This window comes from Dama dama, chromosome 18 (assembly GCF_033118175.1).
Source record: "Dama dama isolate Ldn47 chromosome 18, ASM3311817v1, whole genome shotgun sequence".
NCBI lineage: Eukaryota > Metazoa > Chordata > Mammalia > Artiodactyla > Cervidae > Dama > Dama dama.
In genome coordinates this window covers 111008119-111023508 of record NC_083698.1, presented here as the reverse complement: position 1 = coordinate 111023508, position 15390 = coordinate 111008119, and the positions used below count along the sequence as shown (strand labels likewise).

The 15390-nt window shown below is 47.9% G+C and overlaps 1 protein-coding gene and 1 long non-coding RNA gene across 3 annotated transcripts in view; one reads left to right on the top strand and one right to left on the bottom strand.

Moving 5' to 3' along the window:
* Positions 1 to 13348: 13348 nt before the first annotated feature.
* On the bottom strand, positions 13349 to 14598 carry LOC133072969 (uncharacterized). Its single transcript, XR_009696831.1, has 2 exons — positions 14552 to 14598; positions 13349 to 13664 (listed from the first exon to the last, which is right to left on the bottom strand). It is a non-coding gene; the product is annotated as an uncharacterized LOC133072969 (long non-coding RNA).
* A 422-nt stretch (positions 14599 to 15020) lies between these two features.
* Positions 15021 to 15390, top strand: part of PAXIP1 (PAX interacting protein 1) — a 39940-nt gene continuing 39570 nt past the window's right edge. For both annotated transcript variants that reach the window (XM_061166194.1, XM_061166193.1), the window contains exon 1: positions 15021 to 15149. In XM_061166194.1, the coding sequence (XP_061022177.1) occupies positions 15069 to 15149 (81 nt within the window). In that variant the 5' untranslated portion in view covers positions 15021 to 15068. The remainder of the gene's footprint in view (positions 15150 to 15390) is intronic.

Below are 15390 nucleotides of genomic sequence, written 5' to 3'. Positions count from 1 at the left end.
TCTGGCTGTTGAACACTTGAAGTGTGGCTAGTCCTAATTAGGATGTGCTACCAAGTGTAAAATTCACACCATATTTCAGACTTACAGTGAAAAGTGAATGCAAAATATCCCATTAATTATTTTTTATGCTGACTAGAAGTTAAATAGTATTTTGGATATATTAATTTAATTTTACCTCTTTCTTTGTACTTTTCTAAAAAATGTAGCTACTAGAAAAAGATTTTAATTCCATAGTGGCTTACACTGGTGCTCACATACTATTTCAGTTGAACATCTCAGTGTCAGGGTAAGACAGGGAATGTCCAGTATCTCCACCTCACTGACGCTGGCTGAGGGATCCAGGACCAGGAGCCATTCACTGTGGCTCTGTGAGTCCTGAGTCCTGGGAGAGGACGTCTGCATCAACAAAGTCACCCAACCCAATCATGTATTTTATCTTTCTTAGTCTGGCGCCTGGAGTACATTTCCACAAATCTTGTCTTGAAAAGTGAAAGTTATTTAGTCATGTCCAACTTTTTGCGATCCCATGTACTGTAGCCTGTCAGGCTCCTCTGTTCATGGAATTCTCCAGGCCATAGTACTGGAGTGGGTAGCCTTTCTCTTCTCTAGGGGATCTTCCCAACCCAGGGATCGAACCCAGTTTTCCTGCATTGCAAGTGGATTCTTTATTGTCTGAGCCACCGGGAAAGCCCAAGAATACTGGAGTGGGTAGTCTATCCCTTCTCCAGGGGATCTTCCCAACCTTGCAGGTGGATTCTTTACCAGCTGAGCTACCAGGGAATCCCAAATCTTGTCTTGGTTTCCACCAATTCAAATTATTTAGATCTTGAAATTCTTCGCCATAAGAGTGTTTTCTCCAAGAGCCAAATTGGAGTTCTATGTAAGACCTTGTTTTAAAAATAACTGAACCTCAGGGGACTTCCCTGGCAGTTCAGTGGTTAAGACTCTGAGCTTCTACTGAAGGGGCTTGGGTTTGATCCCTGGTCTGGGAACTAAGATCCCTCATGCCATATGGTGTGGCAAAAAAAAAAAAAAAAGTATTAAAAAAAACAACTATAAAAAGAATTGAACACCATTTTCTTTGATAATCTCTTGGGTCCCTCCCTCCCTGACTCAAAGCCCTCCAGTTCCTTTAAGTTCACCTCGTTAGCGCCAACTGTTCCACACCATGCTTGCTGGCAGGGACCACAGTTGGTTGCATGCTGACAAACTCAGGAAGATGGTTCTGCAAAACCGAAGACTGAGGCAAAACCATGGGCACAGTTTCTTTAGCAGAAACAAGCATTTGCTGCACAGGCCGAATACAGGTGCTACTAGTACCTGCTCTTTTGAATTGGTTGGAAAATCTGATTAAAACCAGAAAGAAAAGACACACAGTCAGTGTTACGGCCGGCCCAGGCGGTGTCTGAAATGTTCGCCCGGCCAGGACTTGGCCCACATGTGGGCGGGAGGGTCACTGGGCCTCGTCCAGTGGAGCGTTTCTCGCCAGGTGACTCGTATCCTTGTCTGCTGAGACGCCTCGTGTCCGTGACTCTTATCCTCATTTGGACGTGAATGCCTGCCGCCTTCCTCAGTAAACGGATGGTGTGGGAGTTTCTGGCTCCCTCTGGGTCTCTGTTGAGTGATCGGATGTTAATTTTGTCTCTTTTAATCTAGCGCCATTTTCTCCCTGCCCCATGGAGGCTCCCACCCTCTGATTCAGAGCAAGAACTGCACGCACTCCTAATGCCCCCTTGTTTTCCACCCCGAAAGGTCCCCTTTCCTTCCAGCTCTTGTGGGAGGAAGAGAGCTGTGAGTACATTCTTAGAGGGGCTAATGCTCAGCTGAGTAGAAAATGAATTGAAACTGTGAAAATGGGTCAAGATCTTACATGCTATGCATGAGCCTTACTAGAATTCCCCCAAGGTTAAGCTCAGCCATTCCAAGAAAGGATCTATTGGTACAGCTAAGTAAATGATGTGTATGTGTTGAATATATCCACGTATATACATAGTGTGTGTAAATATGCATAAAATATTTAAGAAATTAGACTTTGAAGTGTTTGAGTTCAGATTCCCCAAAGCCAACAAAACCACTGACATTAGTATTCTAAAAGTCACTTTTTGCAGAGAAAACATTTGAGGTTTCCATAGTTCAGAATTTAATGTATTCAGTACTTCACTTGGAAAAAGAAATCTGTGTAAATCAAAGAGATGGTTCTAACCATTTAGAACATGATGTCTCAACATTTTCAATTCCAAACACTTTATGTTTTCCTTACCAGTTTTATATTTCACTTAATTGTAAAAGGGGGAAATACTTTGCATAAGAAGTATAAATTCTCAACAAAACACTTATATTTGATCAGAAATCAGTAAAGAGAAATCTGAAACTAACTTTTAAAACTTTAACCAAAATGATGTTGGGGATAATAGTTCTGAAACAACTACTGGTATATTTGCCTTTTAGGTAATTTAGGCTGAGAACCCCAGAGTCCCAGGGTAGATGGGGGCGTTCGGAGAGAATCTGTTGGTCGTAGTAAGGATTCTGCAGAAGCTGGAGAGCCTGGGACTGCAGCGACCATGGACGGGACTCCCAGGACCATAGCAGGTTAGGAACAAGGGAGGACGGGCCTCATCCCTGTGCTCAGAAGCTATAGGAGGGGGTAGTTTTAAAACATGAGTAAAAATTCAGCAGACATTGGGACTTCCCTGGTGGTCCAGTGGTGGTTAAAACACGTTACGAATGCAGGAGGTCCGGAAACTAAGATCCTACATGCCTTGTGGTGAAGGCAAAACGTTAAAACAAACAAATAGATACTTCATATGTGAAAATGGCCAAATGGCCAGTAAGTATTAAACAAAGTCCTCAACCTCGTTAACCAGAGAAATGAAAATCATATTGCAACACCACCACTCACCCAGCAGGACGGCCAGAATGAAAGACAGCGCCACCTCTGGCAGGAAGGAGACGGTGCACCCACTTGGGAAAACAATTTGGCAGCAGCAGTTAAACTGAACATTCGCCCTTCCTCCAACCCAGCGATTCCAGGGCCAGGCTATATGTATCCAACATAACGCGTGCATCTATCCACCAAATGGCATGCATGGAAATGCTCGTCATGGCACGTTCACAGTAATGAAAAGCTGGAAACTGCCCGAATGCCCAAGGACTGTTGTGTGGATACACCACTGCGGAGCCCTTGCCGGGGACCGCGGTGCCGCAATATGGATGGAGAGCCCGCAGTGACGTGCGGGAAACCGAATGGCTCTCACAGACTACAAAGTTAAGCCAAAGGCAAGACACAAGATATGCGAATCCATTTATACAAACTTAATAACAGGAAAATGGCTCTAAGGTATCAGAAGTCAGGACAGGGAGCTGTGGTTTGTGGTGGAGTGTAATACAGGCAGTCCTGTGTCTCCAGCTGGTTACACAGGTGTATCCACCTTGTCAGGGTCTTTGAGTTCTCCGAGCAGGGCTTGTGCACGTTACTGTATATGCAGTAATGTAACATGTATAATGTAATGTTATATATATATAAAGTAATATATATGTATAATGCTTTATATTATGCTTTAATAAAAAACTTCAACAGTAGGAGCGGCTCATATCTTCCAGTTTAAAGCAGTCTGTTTCAGGTGAGTTACCTGCCCCCAGCACTACTACCTGCAGCAGGATGGAGCCCGCATGACTGTTATGAACCGATTTACTTAAAAATATTAAGAATGTTACACATTGCCCTCCTCATAGCAATATTAAGTTTTATCCTACTTCACTAGTCATAATAACCAAATTTTAAAGTCATATTGATGTGCGCCTACCTCAACCACCTGCTGCTTTATATTATTTTGCAGCCATTTTTTAAAGCCACTGTAAAGAACCAAGAGTGTCATTGGAGGATTAGACAGAGCCAAGGACAGAAGGATGGAGGAAGGGAGAGAAGGAGAACCTTCACTGGCTTCCCTGGGGGCTCAGACGGTAATGAATCTGCCTGCAATGTGGGGGACCCGGGTTTGATCCCTGGGTTGGGAAGATCCCCCTGGAGGAAGGTATGGCAACCCACTCTAGTATTCTTGCCTGGAGAATCCTATGGACAGAGGAGCCTGGTGGGCTACAGTCCATGGGGTCGCAAAGAGTCAGATGCGATTGAGTGACTAACACACAGAGAAAGGATCCATGAAGCCTCTTTCTCAGATTCTAATGAACATGTTGTAGATAAGTGGGATAAAATGCATCGATCACAAAGCCCAAGATAAAATGGAAAGTTTCCATTTATGATCATTCTTTACACATATTCTTCAATACATTGAAATTTTTCTATAGGAGTAGAACATGGGACTCAACTCTTATCTGCAAGCCCTCTGCTTTTTTTTTTAAAAAAATATACTTTTATGAAAGTTCTCAGAGCTGCCAGACATAGGCAAATAGATTGAATAAATCCTCCCACTTAGAAACATATTAGAATTATCCAGGACTCTTATTAAATCACTTAATCCTTGAAATGGCTGGCTGGGCAAAGGGTTGTAGATATAAATGTCTTCTGTGCTCAGTGAGGTGGTTCTTCCCTCTCCATAGTCTGATTTTTCTTTCTCTGCACAGGCTTGCAGCAGATTCTTTGTTCTACATGAGCAGGTGAGTAACAGAAGCAGAAGGATCACCAATATCCCTAATGTTCACCCCTTGGAATTTTCTTCCATGACACCTGAAATAGCAGAGACTCTGACACCAGTGAGAGCACTCTGGAGTTTTCTCTCCTCTGGTTTTCTGTTCAATTCATCTTATGGCCTTCCATCCCTGACCACTAACACCCCAAGCCTTGTCTTCGTCTTTCTAAGGAATAGTGTGTTTTAAGTGAGGAAAATGACTGGTTTACAACAGGAAGGAATTACTTTGAGCCCGAGTCAGGAAATAGAGTGCAATATTAGAACTGCTATGTAGCTGGGTTTTAATATCTCAAAAAATTATCTTCAGACTTGGCTTGGAATTGAACATTGGTAAACAAAGAATGACACTTTTAATTCACAGCCCTGAAATTATATCAACAACCTCAGATATGCAGATGATACCACACTCCAATGGCAGAAAGTGAAGAGGAACTAAAGTGCTGCTTGATGAAAGTGAAAGAGGAGAGTGGAAAAGCTGGTTTGAAACTCAACATTCAAAAAAACTAAGATCATGGCATCTGGTCCCATCACTTGATGGCAAATAGAAGGGGAAAAAGTGGAAGCATTGACAGATTTTATTCTCTTGGGCTCCAAAATCATCGCTGATGGTGACTGTAGCCATGAAATTCAAAGACGCTTGCTCCTTGGAAGGAAAGCTATGACTAACCTAGACAGTATATTAAAAAGTGAAGACATTACTTTGCCAAGAAAGGTCCATATCGTCAAAGCTATGGTTTTTCCAGTAGTTAGGTAGAGATGTGAGAATTGGACCATAAAGAAGGCCGAGCACCGAAGAATTGATGCTTTTGAATTGTGTTGGAGAAGACTTTTGAGAGTCCCTTGGACTGCAAGGAGATCAAACCAGTCAACCTTAAAGGAAACCAACACTGAATATACACTGAGAGGGCTGATGTTGAAGCTGAAGCTCCAATACTTTGGCCACCTGATGAGAAGAGCTGACTCATTGGAAAAGACCCTGATGCTGGGAAAGATTGAAGGTGGGAGGAGAAGGGGATGACAGAGGATGAGATGGTTAGGTAGCATCACTAATTCAGTGGACATAAATTTGAGCAAACTTCAGGAGATAGTGAAGGACAGGGAAGCCTGGTATTCTGCAGTCCATGGGATCGGACACGACTTAGTGACTGAGCAACAACAAAAATGTGTTACAAGCTTAAAGTTTAAGATTCTTGGTCATGTTATTCTGTGATTATTTTCTTTTTGTAAATAAATGTTCATAAGAATGGTTGTCTCATGTTGAAATGTCTGCCTTTACCGCAGTAAAATGATTTTTATTATCTTTGGACGGTGTTCCTAAAATCCCTGAATTTATCCTGATAGACACTGAATTATCTTCATCTTAGATTCGCACAATTTCTTTTCCCCATGAACGTCACTACACAACAGGCATCTACACTGGGTACGTTCTGAATATATTTCACTATTGTATTCATTTTCACCTGTGCTGTGCTAATAAGTCTCAAATTAAACAGCTCCATCAAGTCTCAGCAGCTGGCACTGTGCCCCGCTGCGGATCAGACTGAGAAAGGACTTTTTGGGGAGGCTTCATAATTATCCTAAGATGAAAATGTTGGCAGCCAGGAGATACATATTTTTCAAGATTTGAGAGAAAATTTAATGAAAGTGCCACACGTATATTGCTTAGGATGATCGTTTGCAGTTAATATGAGGCCCTTTCCTCTCTGGACTTCAAAGTCTGGACTAATTAATTAGCCCTAATTCCCCTGTCTTCCTGATGGTCAAGCACTCAGGCAGCCCTCTGGAGACTGCAGAGTTGGCACAGCCAAGTGGAGGAAGTGCCGGCTGGGGCTCCAGGGACCTGTGAGTTAGTTCACACCTGTTGGGTGTTGGTCTTCAGGATGGAGTCTGTGAGCCTGTGACCTTGGATGCCCCAGCCCACAGTCGGCAAGCTGAGACCCGCGGGCTCAATGTGGAAAGGGTGCTGCTAAGCCAGCGCCGCCCACCGGCACACGTGTTTCTCTACAGCTGCCGTCACGCCGCAGTGGCGGGGTTAAGGAGTCGGGACGGGTGTCCTGGACCACAGTGCCTGCAGTGTCTTCTGTCTCGTCCATCACAGGACAAGCTGGCTAACCCTGGCCTAACCTCTCTGGACTTGCCTCCCCATCTGTAAAGCCAAGCGCGGAGGTCGTCAGTAACAGAGGAGCAACTTCCAGTCGAAGAGGGAAGTTTCAATTTTGCACAACTGTGATTGTGTTTGGTGGTGCCTTAAAACCAAGGTGGAAAATCCCTAGCGGTGATGTTAGCTTATTTGAAACACACCCATCTACTCTCTCAGTATCTATCCATCATCCACTTGGCATCGGGCACCATCCTGAGCAGCTGGGGATATTCTTCTTCAGAGCAGTAAGACCTATTTCAGTTGGCAGTGGCGGGATTATGTGGGAGTCGGGTGGGGGTACTGTGTGAGATGGGCAAGTATTTTAAAATCAAATCTTTTGGAATTTTAAATAGAAGCATTGGAAGGAAGGCAAGCGCCCACATTTTAGGTTCCCTGCTGTGAAAACAGATGCATTGGGCAGCCATGGCATGGAGCAGAGATGAACTCTCTAACTTGGTTGGCTTTAGTCACCCTCGATCTGTCCAGAGAACCCCCAGTTTATGACTTCATTTGCTGTCCCATCAGCAACAGAAGGGACCAAAGCAGTTCTGTCTCAAGGCATCAGAGACGTTTCACGAAAGGGGACATTTGTGTACCGACACAGGAAAGGTGTGGTCGGCTCAGGTGTGCCCGTGGAGAGCCGTTTCAGGTTGGGAGGTGCAGTCTGTACGAAGCCAGGGTTGGGGCTGAGTGGTGGATGTGTTTGAGGGGGTTCGAGCAGCCGGTTGGTGGGAAGAGGTACGTATCCGGCGGGGTGGAGGAGGCAGGCTGGGGTGCTGGGCTCTGGAGTGTGTAGCGGGCATTGGGGGGAGGTCACAGGAGGTCGTGGGGGCACGGATGGCAGGCTGGTGGAGGCTCCTGGTGAGCTGGGGCAAGGGCAGGAAGCGCTGTCTGGCTGGTGCGGTTCTGAGCGCTGCCCTGCTCCACACTGAACACGAGCAGCTATTTCCCAAATGGGAACGAACGAGACAGCGTCCTCTGCCTCCATTTCAGCCTCCACATCTTTGGATGAGGATGTATAGTAGATTCTATGCTGTGAGCCACGCGGGTGGTATCGTGTCTTCCTGCATGGTTTCTCCCTGAAGGTCTTCAGCCTACTTTGTTGTGGCTCCCTGCGACGTCCTCTGCTCTAGGGTCTGGCCTGGTCCTGCCGCCCCACGTTCCCTCCAGGCCCAGGCCTCTGCTCAGGCTGCTTCTCCAAGTGGCCGATGATCCCCTCCTTCCGTTCCCTCCTCCTGTCATCCTTCAGAGCCCTCTCAAGACTCACCTCCTCGGAGCGGCCCTCCGTGTTCATCCCAGTCCGCATGGTAGCTCCCTGCTTTGAACTCCATCACTCTTTACTACTCGTGTTGGCATGGAACACGCTGCTTCTAGACCAGAGCTTGGGCCTCCCATGGCTGCATGTTGCTGGGGCTTGCTTCAGAAGCCAGGCCCATCTGCAAGGCACCTAAATGCCCGTGCTTGCTCAGTGGAAGTGAACTTTTGAGAACCAGACCACATCACTTTACTACTACGATAGGTCTGGGTTCAAAACTGTGCCCCCGCCCAAGCCTTCTCATGGGGTTCTCAGTCGAGCTGGGGAACAGTGGTGGTGCGGACCAGCGGGGGGACGCGGCATGGTGCAGAGCCCGTGTGCCCAGCGGCTCAGACCCGCCCTGGGAGGTGCTTCTTGGTGGGAAAAAGAACAACGTGGACGTATTGTGGATACAGCCTCATTTTCTTTAAAAAGCAGTTATTTCATCTTTTTGGGGTATTGCTACATTAAAACAGTTATCCACAAATTGTTTATATTTATACATCGGTAAACATGAAAGAATGCGGCCTATTTGATTTCCATCAGTCCTGCAGATATTAGGCTTAGGGTTCTGCTGTGACTTCCTAAGACGTTTTCCATTCAGCCCACTGACAAGTCTGAGGAAAATGATCTTTTAACATGCTGTTAGACTGGGTGGTAATTTCAGAGACTCTCCTTTTCATTCGCATACTCAGCACTATTTAGTGATTCATGGCTGTCTTAGAACTAAAATCACGTGGTTGGGCTCTATCTCATAACATCCTATGTTCTAGGATATTTTAACCTTACATAAAGGATATATCCGTTGAGTTCTAATTTGGCAGAAATTATTGAATCCCAGCTCATGTTTTCACCTGTTTCAGAACAAGTGGGAAGTAGTAGCCTTTGCAAGTATCTGGTATCTCACCTAAAATTCCCTCCAATCTGGCCTGTCCTGCTGCTGATCATAAAGCAATAAGTGTAGAACTTGGCAGTATTCCCTCTTGCCATAGCTTTCCAATTATTGAAAATGAAGTAACTCCCTATAGAGGAGAAATCATTAAATATATAGTAAATAATGAGGTTAATTAATTTAACCCCTTCTAATTAGGAAACTAATTAAATCAGAAAATTAAAACTGACACAAGACATTAAAAGAGGGAAATTCTGAACTTAGAGCTAACAATCATCTCTTCATCTTCAATCAATTCCAAGAGAGGATTGAATATGTATTAGCTGCAAAAATATAAATCAGTGGGCTATTTTCAACTTCTATCAAGTTATATCTTCCATACCACTTAGTTTTTTTCTACTTCTATTTTATGTGAAATTAAATCTTCTGTTTTTTAAAAGAATGAATTCGAGTAAATATAATATAAAAAGATGGATTTAGCCCCAAATCTGCTAGTAATTCTCATCATCAACAAGTCGCTTAAACTCCCTGGGCCTGTTTTCTCACCCTTAGTATATTCTATTAAAAAGTGAGACTGACTCACAAGATCTTGCAGATGGAAGCACATCTAAGATGAAAATACATCTAAATAGGAGGAATGGATTCAGAAGCTCAAGCCAGAGAAGACTGTCAAGATCTTGGTCAGTGTTTTATAATACAGAACCAGGTCCTCGTCTAGGATCTTCATTAATTAGTTGTTGAACAATCCGAGGTGAAACTAAGGATACATTTTCAAAGAAGCCCGACTCTCTCCATGATGGGAAACCGTCACGTCCATCCACGCGAGCTTTGGGAATGGTTTCTAATGGCCAGGAAAAGCCTCAGAGCAACCAGAGAGCTAGATTAAGTTCGTGGTGCTCAGCACCACTGGCTGCGGTGTTTCTAAGGTGAGGAGTACCTGAGCAGGTACCCTGCTAGACGCCTTTGGATCCTCCGTCCTTTTTACTTTGTTCTCACTCTCCATGCAGGTGACAAGGACATGGGGCACTGTGGTCTAGGGCCTTTCTAGGGCTCCACGCTGGGCGTGGTGGCGGGGGTGAGTCCATGAGGACACCCCAAAGCCGTAAAGAATGTGTTCTAATTCCTTGGCATGTCAGTGCTGCTGGGTGCTTCCCATCAGATGGCCGCTACAATGCATAACGAGAATTTCTGTTTACACACTAAAGGCTATAAATGAAGCAAGAGTTAATTCAAAAGCTAGCCTGCCACAAAGAAGGTTACCTTCAACAGCTAGTAAGCGGTTCTCTTTTTCTCCTGTTACCACTGCTACAGGTTTATTCTACACCTCAAATTCAACAGCCTGCTCTGGTGGGACTTTAGGACCTTCATCTACTTGGCATTTATTTCATATGATTTCCTATTTACCCCTTTTATCAAATAACCAATTACTATCTAAAACATGCAACTTTTCTCTTACCCGCTCCATCTAAGAAGTTTGTCCCATCGATCCCGGCACACAGGGAGTGCTTCTCTAAAGCTCCACTGCATTTATTAATTCCACCACTCTCAGGCTTGTGTATCCAATTATTTGTTAGCTTTTCGAGGGTAGGCATAACATTTATTTGCAAGAAAAGATTTCTCAATGTTCCATCAGGTCTCCATGTCCGCTATGTAATTCGGGTCATGGCTGAAGCAGCCTACTCACATTAGCATCACCTGAGAAAGCGGATTTATAAAGGGATGGCTACAAAGGTGGAGGCTGATGTGTGGGTGGTGGGGGAACCAAGGGCCAAAGGAATGAGAGGAAGGAAAGGTGACCGGGGCCTCGGAGGAGGCAGCTGTATAGGTCAGGTGACCTTGCCAGTTCCAGGCAGCCTGCCCAGAGGTCCAAGAAATAAACACAGCAGTCCCTCTCTCCTGCCCTCTCAGCTGTGCTGGGCTCCTCCTTCAACAGATTCAACTGGGAGCCTGTTACTGTCACCCAGGGAGGTTGGCATCTTGGGCAGGGAACAAGGTGGAGGACAGGGTGAAGACCTCCGCGAGGAGGGGGCTGGAGGCTGCTGCTGCGGGCCTCGGCCCAACGCCTGATGCTTTCTAAGAGGACATCCATCGCTCACCCTTTCCACACAGAGCCACCGACCCCCCAACTCATGTCTACCAAGTGGCTAGGAGCAAGCATGGTTTTTAAAATTATCTTTAATAAAATTTCTAAAATGTTTTATTGTAGTCTATTAGTATGATCTTAGTTTGTTAGAATTGTTTTGAAACCAAAGATGGCAGAAATTGGCAGAGTGCCATCGATCCCATCTCCTTTTCCTGGATACCAGGAATACCACGTTTCCCAGCCTCCCCTGCAGGGCAGGCTGGGGTTACAAGACCCGGTTCTGGCCAGTGGAAGTGGGTGGACTGGGCGGTAGGCGACTCTCCATAGGCTTGGCGGCCGGGGAGCCTCCCGAGCGATGTTCTGCTTGCTTCCTCCCCTCTGGAGTGCAGGCAGGAAATGGCTCCCAGACAGGACAGCCGCAGGACAGCAGCCCGGAGGAACGCCAACTGAGCAAGCCCCCAGGCGGGTCAGAAGCATCCGGTGGCGTCTTGATCCGGTGGAGGCTGCACGTGTCCTCCGGCCACGCCCCCACAGCGGCACCCTGGGCCCTGCGCACCGAGCGGTCAGCGTGCCGGCTGCCCTGGGCTTCCAGGTCGCTGGGCAGCTTTTCAGCTTCTGCCCCTGGAGGCCGGCTATTTCCCTCCCCTCCAGTCGAGATGCCTCCGCGGGGCACCACCGCCAGAGCCGGGACCAATGACCGAGTCCTGGTGATGAATGCTCACGCTGTGCTCCGCACGCGGTCCACGAGCGGGGAGAGGGGTGGCGCTATTCCCTGACCTCGGAGCACGGAAGAAGAGTAAGATCACACGCGTGGGCTAACTGTACGATGGCTTCACAGCCCTGAAACTGTCAAACTGGAAACGAAAGCATGATAGAGTTGGTTATGAAGTTAAGGTACATTTAAAAACGGAGCATTATGTATCTATTAAATGATGTAGATCTTTTATCTACTGACCTGAAAGGACCTTTTTGATTTTGTTTTTTTTAGGCCAGCAACAGTAGAATTTTTTCTCAAGAAAAAATATATGTGTGTGAGACAGTGTCAGGAAGGATTTCAGTAACGCTGCTTCCAAGATAGGATTTGAGATAATTTATTTTTTCCCTTATTCATGTTCCCTGGTTTTTCTACACTGAATACATGACTTTTGGTGGCAACTGTGCCCTGTGGGTTGGCTGGCTGACTGCTCCCATAAAGAAACACATGTTTTTTGGCTCCCAGGTTCTCCTGCGGGAAAATGCTGGCTTGCTGATGCCTCTAACTTAAGTACTCCCTTTCATGAAAAGGTCAAATGTTGCAGTCTATAAACTCCAACTAAAGGTTTACTAAACAGTGATAGTACCTAACTTTAAGGGGTATGTGACTAGCTGAACTGAACATGAGAACAAGACTGAGATTGTTGCATAGAATAGAAAGATGTGCATTAAAAAAAAAAATTGTAAATACTTAATAATAATGGCCTCAAGTTCCTGCCAGTAAGTACAATTTGAGTTGTTCTCAACTTTACTTTTCCATTTCCTAATTTCACACCTTTTCCCTCTATCTGTAAGATAGCCAATTTTGCAAAATAAAAAATGAGAAGTGTTACCCTGTATATCAAATTAGTATTAAACAGGCTGTTTGTTCTCTGCAGGTTGATTACCCACAAAATGATCATGCTTTGAACTTAGTTGGGAGAAGCTGTAAATATATTAATGCTCACGTTTGGGTTATACGTGTACCCAAGTTAAAGAAGTACAAAGCTTTCATTAAATGAACTGATACTTCCTCAGAACATGCCTTACCCAGGTGAAGTTAGATTTCATCTAAAGAAGTTTCTTTTATTACTGGCAATACACTCTGACCGGGACCCTCCTGATGTTGGTGAGATAAGGCCCAATGTGTACAACACTGACCTTGCATAGTTTAATGTTTAACAATCTCTTGACAGGTTGATGAGATTTTAAATAACAGATTTCTTAGTTCCATAATTTGCCTTCTTGACTATCTGAAATCACACTAGGGTAAAGTTGCCCTGTTGAATGTTACAAGTTCTTTTTTTAACTTACAAAATAAAACACCTGGTTGAGATATGCTTTAAGTCTTTTATTATAAAAGTATATGCTTAGTTCCTGTTTAACCAAGGAAGAAAAAAGCTAGTAAGTTCTCTCACACAGGTCAATAAAAGGGGATGCTCATTTTGATTTGATATTTAGAACGAATTTATCACTCCTACATTTTCTTAACATAGAAGGTAAAATGTTACAATGGCCAATACCAAACTTATGTTTGGCTAGTCAAAAGGAGGACAGTATATTCTTATTCAGGCAAGTACCCAATGTTTTTATTATTTGTAAAAAAAAAAAAAATTGTTAGCATTAGAACAGGGCTGTTTCAGACTATTCAAAAGACAAATGAAAAAAGAGAAAACATCAGAATGATAAAATATAAGGATATTTAAGACTAAATAGGTGCTTGGGCTTCCCAGCTGGCGCAGTGGTGAAGAAACCGCCTGCCAACGCAGGAGACGCAGATTCCATCCCTGGGTCGGGAAGATCCTCTGGAGGAGGCAATGGCAACCCACTCCAGTTTTCTTGTCTGGAGAATTCCATGGACAGAAGAGCCTGGCGGGCTACAGTCCATGGGGTGGCAAAGAGTCAGACATGACTGAGCCACTAACATACAATGTGCTTACTTTCTGACCATACAAAAACCACTTATTACACACATAATGAGTGCACAGACAACCAAAGGCGTGTCTGCTGATTAAACAGAGCCAGTGTCCCCGGTACTGAGTCCTGGTCAATGAACCAACCACAACTACTCACTTTCAGAACTTATGTATGATCGCAAACTAAAAAGTGATAGCCTCAGAAATGAGTGAATGTTACAGAAGACTGCCACAGTCATTCTGAAAGGTTTCCTTTTTTTCCCCCGACCATCCATTAACATTTACTTCACGACAAGAGGAAGAGACAGTTGGATGGCATCACCCACTCGACGGACATGAGTTTGAGTAAACTCCGGGAGTTGGTGATGGACAGGGAGGCGTGGCGTGCTGCAGTCCATGGGGTCGCAGAGTCGGACACGACTGAGCGACTGAATCGAACGGCTTTCCGCTTAGCAGGGATCAGCAGCGGGCCTCCTTTACGTGCTTTTCCACCCCTAGGCCCCGGCCGCGGCGTGAGCCCCGGGGGACGCGGGGATCCCACCGGCCGCCCGGTTCCGCTCCCACCCTGCGCAGGTGCGCCCCGAACGCGGCTCTCCGGGCGCCGCCCGATAACGTCACAGCGCGGGCGCGCGTCGCGCCAGGTGTCGTCAACGGCGCCCGGAGTGAGGAGAGCGGGGCTGGTTCCGACCGCCCAGGGTCCCCGGGCAGGAGCCGGCTCGGGCGATGGGGAGAAGCCCAGTGGCCGCGCCCACCGGGCCGGCGCGCCTCCAGCAGCCCGCGGCGCTCGGCCCCCGCCCTGCAGCCCGGGCCTCCCCCTCCCCCACCTCCACCCGGCTCCTGACAGTCACCTCAGGTCCCCGTTGGGCCGCCGGCGCAGCGCTCCGCTCGCCCGGGCCCCGCCCCCCGGAGCGCGCAGGCGCAGCGCGAGCGGCCGCGCGGGCCGACGGGAGGGCCCGCCGCGCTGCCGTCCTCCCCCGGGCCGGCCCACTGCAGCCCCGCCGGGGGGAGCGCTTCTCCCCGCGACCTCCGTGCTCCCCCAGGGGCGGCGGCCGCCCCGCGCCTCGCGCTCCGCGGCTGGCAGCCCTCTCAGCTGAGTGCCCCCCTATCCCCGGGCCGCGGCGGAGGGCTCCGGGCGGCGCCGGCCGAGCGGCCCCCGGCCCTCGGCTCCCCCTCAGCGGCTGGCGGGATGGTGCGGCCCACGGGACGCGCGCGGCTCCCGCGCTCCAGCGGCGCCGAGGGCGGGGGCGCCGAGGGTCCGACTTGAAGCGCCGGAGAAGGGGCCGCTCGCCGGCCGCGCCGTTGGGGAGCGGGCCCCGCGGGGCCGGGCGGGAGCCGCCGCTGCGGAGCCTCGGGGCCGCCGCGACCATGTCGGGCCAGGCGCCTCGCGTCCCCGAGGAGATGTTCAAGGAGGTCAAGTACTACGCGGTGGGCGACCTCGACCCGCAGGTACCCCGCCTCGACCCTGCCGCGTCTCCGCGGCCCTGGCCCGCGCCCCCCGCGCGCGCGTCCGGGTCCCCGGGACCCGCGAGTCCGGCTGCGCGGAGACCCGGCCGCCCGGCGCCGAGTAAGGCCGGAGGAAACGGAGCTGGCACCGGCGTCTGCAGCCCCCGCGGGAGGGCACCCCGAGGCTAGGGGAGCCCCAGGAGGGGACTTGGGGCGCGTCTGCGGGGTCCGCGGCGGGCGCGGG